Source organism: Dipodomys spectabilis, unplaced genomic scaffold (genome assembly GCF_019054845.1).
Source record: "Dipodomys spectabilis isolate Male_0828 unplaced genomic scaffold, ASM1905484v1 ptg000207l, whole genome shotgun sequence".
In the NCBI taxonomy this organism is placed as follows: Eukaryota; Metazoa; Chordata; class Mammalia; order Rodentia; family Heteromyidae; genus Dipodomys; species Dipodomys spectabilis.
In genome coordinates, this window is record NW_024870884.1 from 10,462,727 (window position 1) to 10,474,803 (window position 12,077).

General features: G+C 42.4%; 1 protein-coding gene across 1 annotated transcript; it reads left to right on the forward strand.

Annotated features, from left to right (window-relative positions):
• Positions 1–817: 817 nt before the first annotated feature.
• Positions 818–11,791, forward strand: Srgn (serglycin). The gene is made up of 3 exons (XM_042696391.1): positions 818–964; positions 8,161–8,308; positions 11,313–11,791. The coding sequence occupies exons 1-3, from the start codon at positions 889–891 to the stop codon at positions 11,578–11,580; spliced, it is 492 nt and encodes a 163-aa protein (XP_042552325.1). The 5' UTR covers positions 818–888; the 3' UTR covers positions 11,581–11,791.
• Positions 11,792–12,077: the final 286 nt, after the last annotated feature.

Here is a 12,077-nt window from a genome sequence, read left to right on the forward strand (position 1 = left end):
TGTGTTCTTACATCTCACAGCCCCTTGTTGGGAGGAACTTGCCCTTGGTCCTGATTTCTGCCTTATTCAAGGCTAGAAGACACCCCAACCCCACCCCACCCTAACCCCACCCCACCCCACACTGCCAAAAAAAAAAAGTTGATTTTTTTTTTTAAGCCAAAAGATAAAAAGATACATGGACTCAAATCAGGAGAAACGGATTGTGAAGAGGGGGAAAAGGGCAAAAGGAATGCAAAACATTTTTTCTATCTTCCGTTTTTTGTTTTTCTCCCCCCTGTAACCCCAAACCCTCATCATTATTTTTGAGGTAGAGGGAGAGCCAATGATCCAATGTCAACATTGGATCCAAGGAGAAAAATACTGCTTATGTGAACTCAGACAAATCCTTCTGGCAGAGGACAATTCAGTATGGAAGTTTCTTGTTTTGAGCTCGGCTCAGGGAATCCTGGTACTCATTGATGAGAAAGAGCATGCAAGAACGTTTTGTGTTGAAGGTGCTGGATGATGAAGGAAGCTATTACTTATCTAGTAGGGCAGGCCTCTTGGCCCTGTTTAGATTGCTACCTGAAGAAAGGGAAAACCAAAGTGCTCTGAATGCTGAGTCTACTGTTTTGATGGGAGGAAAAAGAAAATAAACAGACAACCTTGAAGAAGCAAGGCCTGGGGAGAGTCCAGTGCAGTTTCATAATGGCTATGAATAGTCATTTTTGCTGTTTTCCTTTTCTTTCTTGCTGGGTGTTGATGTGGATCTCTTTCTATTTGTTCAGGAAATTGTGACGTGTGTTCTGGGCAGGGTTTGAGGTTTTGGAGCCTTGTCTAAAAGGGACAGAGAGCACCCTGCTGTATTTCTTCATTGTGGGGCTGGCGAGCTGCATTGAGCTGTTCAGGATGCACAAGATCCTCAAGGGCAGTAGGCTTGTCCTGGCTCTCCTGCTCGTTCTGATTCTGGAATCTTCCGTTCAAGGTAAGACCTGGGAATCTTGCTCCCCTCTAATCTTTGAAATCTCCAGGGACCATGCAAATAACGGTGTTCGCTTGAAGGTACCACATGAATCATACTATGGGAGTGGAGGAAAAGAAGAATTTGGGGTGGTGGAATCCTATGGTTTGCGTTCAGCTGAGTTTAGTACCAAGAAAAATTAAACTCTTGAGACAGGTGCAGCCTTTTAAGTTTCACAATGATTGAAACATAGTTTATTTTGGGGGTGAAAATGGGTGGATTCTCAATTTAAAGAGCTTAGAAAAGGCAGAAAGAAAATGATTCATGTGTCTAATGCAGATAGCACCATGGAATATTCTGGAATATCTACCTTCCCGGGAGTGTCTATTCCAATCCCACATTTGAGTTATTATGATTTTAGCTCTGGTAGATGCTAATTTTTTTTTTGGGGGGGGGGGGTCCAGTCATGGAGCCTGAACTCTGGGCCTGGACGCTGTCCCTCAGTTCTTCAGCTCAAGGCTAGCACTCTACCACTTGAGCCACAGTGCCACTTCTGGCTTTTTTCTTTTTGCTTATGTGGTGCTGAGGAATCAAACCCAGGGCCTCATGCATGCGAGGCAAGCGCTCTACCACTGAGCCACCTTCCCAGCCCCTATGCTAATTTTTTAACTGAAAAAAATGTCTGCATCTCTCGCCCCTCACCCCACTTCTTTTTCTTGCCAGTCTTGGGGCTTGAACTCAGAGCCTAGACACTGGCCCTGAGCTTCTGTTTGCTCAAGGCTAACTTAGGACTCCACCACTTGAGTCACAGCATCACTTCCGGATTTTTCTGTTTATGTGGTACTAAGGAATTGAACCCAGGGCTTCATGAATGCTACTTAAGCATTCTATCACTAGACCACATTCCCCCAGATTCCGCCCCCCCCCTTTTATTTTTTGTCCATTGTGAGGCTTGAACTCTGGGCCTAGGCACTGTCCCTTAGCTCTTCAGCACAAAGCAAACGCTCTACCACTTGAACCACAGAATCACTTCCAGTTAATTGGAGATAAGAGTCTCATGGACTTTCCTGCCTGGGCTGGCTTTGAACCGTGATCCTCAGATCTCAGTTTCCTGAGTAGCTAGGATTACAGGTGTGAGTCACTGGTATCAGGCTTTTTTTTTTTTTTTCTTTAGTTTTTACTGAAATTTTGATTATGTTTAAACATAGATAACACAAACCTCAGATTAAGGAAAAAAGCCCAAAGAGTGTTAATATTTGAGCTGTTGCTCTGAGGACATCACATTTGGAAATAATTTCTTATGTTTCTCTATCATTTGGAGCTGTTTAGTCAGACTAACACAGCTTAAAAGCTTTTAATGGCCAAGAAATGAAAAAAATAAATCTCTAAGAAAAGTATTATTTCTTTTCCTGTAGTACAATTTCTTTTTCTGCCTTATTTAGTTCTAAATAAGGCAGAAAGAAGGGTTTGGTCTGATAACTAGATGGCAAAAATATATGGTAGAAAAACACCAAGTCCTCCCCCTGCTCCCTCGGCCCCCCACCAAAATGGTAAAGGAAACGTTGAGTCATAACATCACACGTGTCCTGGATTTGTTTCTGCAAAGTGACTTCTAACTGTCTTCATCTTCTTACTTCCGGTGGAACCGAAATCTTCCAGATGATCTCACAGAAATTTCTTACATCTTGGAAATTTATGTTAAAAAAATTGCTTTCTTCTAGTGATGCAAACATTAGATAGGAAAATAAAAACAAGTAATGTGGTTGAAATGTGACCGTTAATCTGTTTGTTTTTATAGTATAAAACCTAACGAGGGCTGGGAAGGTGGCTCAGTGGTAGAGCGCTTGCCTTGCATGCCTGAGGCCCTGGGTTCGATTCCTCAGCACCACATAAGCAAAAAGAAAAAAGCTGGAAGTGGCGTTGTGGCTCAAGTGGTAGAGCGCTAGCCTTGAGCTGAAGAGCTGAGGGACAGCGCCCAAGCTCAGAGTTCAGGCCCCATGAATGGACGCAAAAAATAAATAAATAAAATAAAACCTAAAGAATAAACTTTTATTTGGGTTTTTCTCATGGAGATCTTCGGCTAAATGTAATGATTCCCTAATGACCATGTGTTCTGGTAACATTGAGAGCGATGTAGTCCCTCTGTGACACAGATGTTAGTGACCAGTTGGTCTCATAGCTCCCAGAGCTATGCAAATCTTAGGAGCTTCAAAAATTCCCTAGGACACTCCCATTATGCACTGACTATTGCTATAGGCAAAACTAGAATGAGAACAAGTCTTTCCTTTTTTTTTTTTTTTTTTTGTCAGTCATGGGGCTTGAATTCTGGGCCTGGGCGCTGTCCCTCAGCTCTTCAGCTCAAGGCGAGCGCTCTACCACTTGAGCTACAGCGCCACTTCCCAAAAGTCTTTCCTTCTATACATATTCATTAGAAAGAAATGATGGAGAAAGAAGCATGTTGAAGGTGTACAAAATACTAGCATTTATGTCATCATCTGATGGATTTCATCTCTTTGTTGGAAAGAAATAAACCAAAAAAGAGACAATGAGGGAACTGGAAAAGGAGCATATTTCTAAGGGCTCACAAGGGAACTAGACCCAATGCTAATGACCTCAGAGAGGCTGCTGTGTTGAGCTGTGACATGATTTCATCACTCCTCCGTAAGATGCCAGATGTGATTCAAGTACATTCCCTCCTTATCTTAAAAAAAAATGGTTTAAGATAAATTGTTTTCTTAGCTCATTGGTTTGGCCAATCAAATGAACTGGGCTTTTAGCTTGCTTTTCCTTGGCATGAATAGGCTCAGTCCATATTAGGTTACTGTGTTAATTTGCTTGTGGTGACTTCACTAAGTGCCACAGACTGGGTAATTTGCACAAGTTGATTTCCTCATAGTTCTGGAGTCTAGCATCTAAGATCAAGGTGTTGGCAAATCTGTTTTCATTCTGACTCCTTCCTCCTTAGCTTATAGATGCCACCTTCTCCTTTTTTTTTTTTTTTTTTTTTTTTTTTGAGGAGGGGACTTTTTGAGACAGATAATCAAGAGATTATCTAGCCCAGGAAGGCCTTCAACTCAAGCTACTGCTTTCTTTGCTGTCCAAGTGCTGAGATTATAAGTGTGTACTACCACACCCTGCATACTATCCTTGTCTTGTAAAAGATTAGGTTAGAGGCCACCCTACTGGCCTCATCTTAATTAACTACATCTACCATAATCCTATTTCCAAATAATGTCACATTAGGAGAAATTGTGGGTTAGGGTTTCAATGTGTGAACCTTGCAAGGGACATAATTCAGCTCATAGCATATTTTTTCATGCAATTCAATTTAACACATGATGTTGAACTGTATCTACTAAGTACAAAGGAGTGGGAATTTAGCAGCAAGGGGTAGATAATAAAGTACACAGATGGCAGCAGGTCTAGTTAACATGAGGTCTGGGAGATTGTGGATGAGGCCTGTGAGTCCTCTCTCTCATTTTCAAAGATGCCCCTGGAGAGAGGAAGTATGGCCAAGGAGCCAGGACTAGCCCAAGAGTTCTTGTCAGTCTCCTAGATCTTAGTGATGACATGGATGCCACCGCATGTGTGGCTGTTTATCCAGTGATTTCACATTTATTTTCTGTCACATTACCGTCCTATTCTCAGTGAGGACGAATCAGCTCCAACTGATGGAGGAAGAGATGGGCTCTGTCCTCTCACTTGTACTGGCAAACAACCTGTGACTGTTGTGTGAGGCTCATAGCAGAACTAGTCAGTGGATTTTAAGATCAGAATTAGTTTCCTACTCCAACCCTAGACATTTTCTTTATTTAAAACAGAATCCTAGCCAGGTGCAGATGGCTCATGCCTGTAATCCTAGCTACTCAGGAGGCTGAGATCTGAGGATCATGGTTCAAAGCCAGCCAGGACAGGACAGTCTATGAGACTCTTATCTCCAATTAACCACTCAGAACACTGGAAGTAGCACTGTGGCTCAAATGGTAGACATTAGCCTAGAGCTGAAGAGCTGAGGGATAGCACTCAGGCCCAGAGTTCAAGTACCACGATGACAAAATAATAATAATAATAATAATCCTTGCTGTTGACTTTTGCTGTTTACTACTGAGTTGAGGGAGAAATTGAAAGTAAACGTGGAGCTTTTTGCAACTTCTCAGACTATGCAAAAGGAGGGGAAGTTATCTCTCTGTGAAAGTGACAGTAGGAAGCAACTCCAGTGTAGATAACCCACATGCTGAAGACTACCATTGTGTGTGTGTGTGGGGGGGGGGGGGGGGCTTGAACTCAAGGCTTGAGTGTTGTCCCTGAGCTTTTTGGCTCAAGGCTGCCACTCTATTATAGCTCTATCTCTAGCCAGAAATAAAAGTCTTGTAAACTTCCCTGCCCAGGTGTAGCTGGGATTACAGTTGTGAGACACCCAGGCCTGGCAACAGAATTTTAATATTCTGAGTTAAATAAATAAATGTTACCCGTTTCCTTTTACTTTGTAAAACATTTCAGACTCCCTGTCAAGTTGGCATCCTTTCCATAGGACAGTGCTGGCTGGTCTAGAGCTCAGAGGTGCAAAGCCATCGCCCTCTGCTGGGCAAGACACTCATTGTCCTACCTACAAGAGGCTCCTAGGCAGTAACCGGATGCCAGACTAATGCTGCCTGAAGGGAAAAGAATCAGAAAAGGGGATGGTGGGGGGATTAAGGAGGGGGGAAGAATAAGTTAGAATGTATTTAATACTTGCCGTATGAAAAGGCTTGCTTTTGTTTGATTACTTTTATCTATTTAAACAAGAACTCTGCCTTAAAATTCCTCACATTTAACATGTGATCAATTGAGAATAAGAAAGACACTAAGTAGTAGATGGGAATTTAAATTCCAGTCTTCCTATCTACTTTCAGATCACAGAGCGCATCTTCCTCAACTAGCTTTTAAGTGATTAAGAGCTCACAGACTTTCATATCCTGGCTGGCTTCAAAACTCAAACTTAAGATCTCGGCCTCTTGAGTAGCTAGGATTACAGGTGTTAACCACTGGACCCTCGCATACTGTGGTCTTTTCAATGTTTATATTTTAGAGGACTATTATTTATTAAAACAGTTGCTTTAAAAATGAGAAAAATGCCAACTCTATAACCATAGTCATTTTTGTATATTTTCTTCCATTTCCCCCAAAATACTATCATGTTGTTGAATAAAGCATGCCCTTGGGTGGGGAAGAGACGATGCATTTGAAGGCTGGTGTAGTATTTCTCACCAGCAGGTCTCTGCTCTTGCTACACTGAGTTATTAAGAGTGTACTTCATTCTGAAATAGTAAAGGGTCAACAATATAACTGCAGAATTTGAAAACTGCTATGTTTGGAAACTTTTTAGTAATTCCAAAGAAGCAAGAAGAGAATCCAACCTGTCTAGCCCTCCGTAGCCTTTTTCTTGTAAAATCTGAATACATAGAGAATAAGCTTTGATCTACGTTTAATTGTGTGTGTGTATGTGTGTATGTGTGTGTGTTGTCTGTGTCTGTGCACTAGTACTAGGGCTTGAACTTAGGACTTCATGTCCCTTTAGTTTTACTCAAGGCTGTCACTCTACTAGTTGGGCCATAGCTCCACTTCCGGCTTTTTTTGGATAGTTAATTAGATTATAAGAGCCTCACAGATTTTCTTGCCTTGGCTGGCATTAAACTGTGACCCTCAGATTTCAGACTCCTGAATAGCTAGGAGAACAGGTGTAAGCTCCCGGTGCCCAGTAACTTAATAACTCTTAACACTGCAGAGTCCTAAAACAGAGCCCTAAGATCTGGCCTCTGTAATACCTTGGATGTTCCTATGTACTCAACTTTTCTGAACTGGAATTTGACTCATTTTTATGAATAAAGGCAGATTTGGGGATGAGTTACTAGTTGGAATCCCGACTTCTGTGTAAATTTTTCTTTGTGCAAAGTGGAAATAACAATACAAAAATGATAATAGTTCAGGCTGTAATGGTGCACATCTGTAATCTTAGTACTCAGTAGACTGAGGTGGGAGGGTTGCAGATTCTAAAGCCAATCTGGGCTACATAGCACGATTCTGTCTCCAAACACAAATCAAAGCAAAAACAACAGTTATTATTATCAAGTGCTTACTACATGTCTAATGTCTATGTCTTTGGTATGAAAGTGGCCCTGGCTTTGAACTCAGGATCGTGTTCCTGCTACACAAGCACTTGACACTTGAGATATGCCCCCAGTCCTTTTTGCTTTGGTTAGTTTTTGAATAGGGTCTCACTTTTTTGGGGGGAGGAGGGGATTTGTTGTGGGGCTTGAACTCTGGGCCTGGACGCTGTCCCTGTGCTCTTCAGCTCAAGGCCAGTTCCCTACCACTTGAGCCACAGCGCCACTTTCGGTTTTCTGGTGGCTAATTGGAGGTAAGAGTCTCATGGACATTCCTGCTTGGGCTGGCCATCCTCAGATCTCAGCCTCCTGAGTAGTTAGGATTACAGATGTGAGCCACCGGCACCCGGCCTCACTTTTTGCCCAAGCTGAAATGGATGACAACCCTCCTATTTAAACTTCCCACAAAGCTGAGATTACAGGAGCATTCCACTGTGCCCAGCTTTTTTCTCCTCTAAATTCCAGAGCTTGAACTCAGAGCCTCACACCCTCAATCAGCTTGTTTGCTTATGGCTGACGCTCTACCACTTGAGCTCTAGTCAGACATTTTTCTGTTAGTTGGAGATGGAGTCTCACAAGACATTTTTGCCTAGGCTTACTTTGAACTGCAATCCTCTAGATATCAGCCTCCTAAGTAGCTGAGATTATAGGCATGAGCCACTGCACCTGGCTAGGTTATGTTCTTTGTGTGTATGTGTATGAGATAAGCTTATGATACTATTAGATCAGTTTATAGTGTGTGTGTGTGTGTGTGTGTGTGTGTGTGTGTGTGTGTTTGTGTGTGTAGTTTCAGGTAAGTTAAAGTTTCGAGTTTCCGTAGTAACCTGGATATTACTACAGATAGCTGACTCCAAAGCTTATTCCAGTCTTTAACTCTCCACCATTTTATAGCAGTGTTGCCATAAGAACATTATATACAAAAGGCTAGCACACAGCGGGTGCTGCTGTTCTGTTAAAGCTGGCCATACTTTACTTTCTGCCAAGGTTAGAAAGTATGTAATTAAAACCTTCCTAGGGCCTTAGCAATTAGAAGCTGTAGAAGAGATCCTTACCACTCATGTGGGTCCTTGTTTGCAGGGTATCCTATGCGGAGGGCCAGATACCAGTGGGTACGCTGCAGTCCAGACAGCAATTCTGCCAACTGCATTGATGAAAAGGGCCCATTGTTTGATCTACCGCCCGGTGAGACCAACAGGATCCTCCCAGAAAGGACTGACCCTGTCTCGTAAGTGGACTGGACTTTTCTCTGATGTTGCTGTCACAACCTCTGTCGAAATCTTGGTGGGCAGGCAGTGGGACTGTCAGTTTTTCCTTGAATCTATCACTTTGAATAGTTGGGCTTTTGTTGCACAACACATGACAAAACTGTGCCATAAGCCGGGGGTCAGTAGCTCACACCTGTAATCCTAGCTACTCAGGAGGTTGGGATCTGAGGATTCATGGTTCAAAGCCAGCCCAGGCAGGAAAGTCTGAGACTCTTATCTCCAATAAACCACCAGAAAACCAGAAGTGGTGCTGTGGCTCAAGCGGTAAAGCGCTAAACTGGAGCTGAAGAGCAGAAGGACAGTGCCCAGGCCCAGAGACCAAGACCCATGACAAAAACAAAACTGTGTAGGACAGCGCCCAGGCCCAGAGTTCAGGCCCCATGATTGACAAAAAACAAACAAACTGTGCCATATATGTACACGTGCAATGAGGTGTGCAAACATACTGATCCATCTATGTTTTTGTAACTTTTTTCATGGGTGGCAGAAATGAGCGTTGAATATTCTTCCCTAACACATAATAAAAATAACTGAAGATTGTTTTATTCATTTACCATATTACATGCTAAAATAGAATAGGATTTGATCAATTGAATGAATAAATAAAGGTGGAGGGGCTGGGAATGTGGATTAGTGGGAAAGTGGCTTAGTGGTAGAGTGCTTGCTTAACATACATGAAACCCTGGGTTCAATACCTCAGTACCACATTAAACAGAAAAAGCCGGAAGTGGTGCTGCGGATCAAGTGGTAGAGTGCTAGCCTTGAGCAAAAGAAGTTCAGGGACAGTGCCCAGGCCCTGAGTTCAAGCCCCAAAACTGGCAAAAAAGAAGAAGAAGAAGAGGAAGAAGAAGGAGGAGGAAGAGGAGGAGGAGGAGGAGGAGGAATATCAGTAGAATGGAATACTATTTGGCTATTAAAAAGGAATATAATAGAACTAGGTGTGGCATCCTCTACTGTCAGCACTCAGGAGGCTAGGGAAGGAGGATCTTACATTTGTGGCTAGGCTGTGCTATATAGTAAGACCCTGTCTGAAAAACAACAATAAAACAAAAGAAATAGAAGTACTGATACATAGGTAAACCTTGAAAATATTAAGTGAAGTAGAAGAAATTAATATTATGTGATACCATTGATATAAATTGTCCAGAATAAGCAATGTCCTAGAAGCAGAAAGTCAATTTGTGGTTCTTAGGGGCTGGGGATAGAGAGTAAGGTTTTCATTTATTGTTTTTGTTTTTTGATTTTTGTCAGTCGTGGGACCTGAACTCTGGGCCTGGGCGCTGTCCCTCAGCTCTTCAGCTCAAGGCAAGCACTCTACCACTTGAGCCACAGCACCACTTCCAGTTTTCTGGTGGTTAATTGGAGATATCAGTCTTACAGACTTTGCTTGCCTGGGCTGGCTTTGAACCTCAAACTTCAGATCTCAGCCTCTGAGTGGCTAGGATTACAGGTGTAAGCCAAGGGTGTCCGGCCAAGGTTTTCTATAGTTTTGATTAAGCTATGGCTTTCTGTGGGGGGAAGGGGTAATTAAAAAATACTTTAGAATTAGTGGTGAATAAAAAGAGGAATTAGGGAAAGGAAGATATTAATGGTCATAACTGTCAAACACAAATCAAACTGTGTCTAGCTCAAATAAAACTTGTGAAACATCCAATAAGAATTCTTAGGTGATAAAAACTTGAATTCTATTAGAATCCTTCATTTTGATGAAAATCAAAATAAAATAGTTTGTAGCAAAACGAAATAAGATTTAAAACTTTTCAGCTGGCACTGGGGACTCAAGCCTGTAATCCTAGCTACTCAGGAGTACTCAGGAGATATGATGCCTATAATCCTAGCTACTCAGGAGATCTGAGGATTATGATTTGAAGCCAGCCCTGGTGTTAACGTCCCCAAGAAGCCAGGCACTGGTGGCTCACTCCTGAAATTCTAACTACTCAGGAGGCTGAGATCTAAGGATCACGGTTCAAAACCAGCCGGGGCAGGAAAGTCTGTGAAACTCTTTTTGTTTTTTTTTTTTTGGGTCCGGTTGTGGGGCCTGAACTCTGGGCCTGGACGCTGTCCCTCAGCTCTTCAGCTCAAGGCTAGCGCTCTACCAGCTGAACCACAGCGCCACTTCCGGCTTTTCTCTTTTTGCTTATGTGGTGCTGAGGAATCGAACCCAGGGCCTCAGGCATGCAAGGCAAGCGCTCTACCACTGAGCCACCTTCCCAGCCCCTCTGTGAAACTCTTATCTCCAATAAACCACCAGAAAACCAGAAGTGGCACTGTGGTTCAATAGAGAAATGACCTTGAGCTGAAGAGCTGAGGGACAGCACCCAGGTCCAGAGTTCAAGTCCCACAACTGAAAAAAAAAAGTCTCTGAGACTTTTATCTGTAATTAGCTAATAAAAAGCTGGAAGTAGAGCTATGGTTCCAGTGGTAAAGTGCTAGCCTTGAACAAAAAATCTCAAGGACAGTGCCCAGATTCTGAGTTCAAGACTAGAATAGGTGCACACATGTGAGCACACACCCTTAGACACATAGAAAATGTTAACTAATTCAGAAGCTTTTTTTTTTTTTGGTCGGTCGTGGGGCTTGAACTCTGGGCCTGGGCGCTGTCCCTCAGCTCTTCAGCTCAAGGCGAGTGCTCTACCACTTGAGCTACAGCGCCACTTCTGGTTTTCTGGTGGTTTATTGGAGATAGGAGTCTCACGGTCTCTCCTGCCCGGGCTGGCTTTGAACCGCGATCCTCAGATCTCAGCCTCCTGAGTAGCTAAGATTACAGGCGTGAGCCACCAGTGCCCGGCGCTTTTGAACTCTTTTAAGTAAATAAATGGCCTCATTATTTCTTTATCTTAAATATATTATAATATATGATATATTATATAATATGTATTATATTATATGTTGTATAATATATATATAATAATTCTAGTCTTTATGAATCAAACTTTACTGTATTTTTTTTCTTTCATATTTCAGAATGACAAGAATCCAGAGCATGAATGATGACTTTCCTCTTTCTGAAGACTATTCTGGATCTGGTTCTGGTTCAGGTTCTGGATCAGGTTCTGGATCCGGCTCTGGCTCAGGCTCTGGAAGTGGCTTCCTACCTGAAGGAGAATGGGAATACCAGTCCCTAGATGAAAATGATGTTTTCTATTACAACTTTAGGTCTCCCAAAACGAAGGTACCCTTAGACAACGTGGACTCCGGTCATAACGGGTTGGAAGAAGATTTTATTATATAAAAGTGAGGGGGTTCCCACCTTGACACCAGGCAATGTATTCAGTATGCTTTCTGTACCATGATCAATCATTTGGCTTGTGGGGGAGGGGAAGTTTCAAAGAAATTTTAAACCCTCTGAAAAAGAACCCTAAATTCTGTCACTTGTTTTTTTGTGTTAATTCTTCAAGGATCATGCTTTAATGCTGTTATATATCTTAGTACTCGAGAAAATACTGTCGTTTTTTGGTATCATACCCAACCAACATCATGAAACTAACTAGTATCTATTAAAAAAAAAAAATCACTTCTTTGGGTGCCAGTGGCTCACACCTGTAATCCTAGCTACTCAGGAGGCTGAAATCTGAGGATCATGGTTCAAAGCCAGGCCAGACAGGAAAAGTTCAAGAGCCTCTTATCTCCAATGAACCACAAATAGAGCTGTGGTTTAAGTGGTAAAGCACTAGCCTTGAGAAAAAAAAAAAAAAGAGCTCAGGGGCACACAAGTCCCAAGTTCAAGCC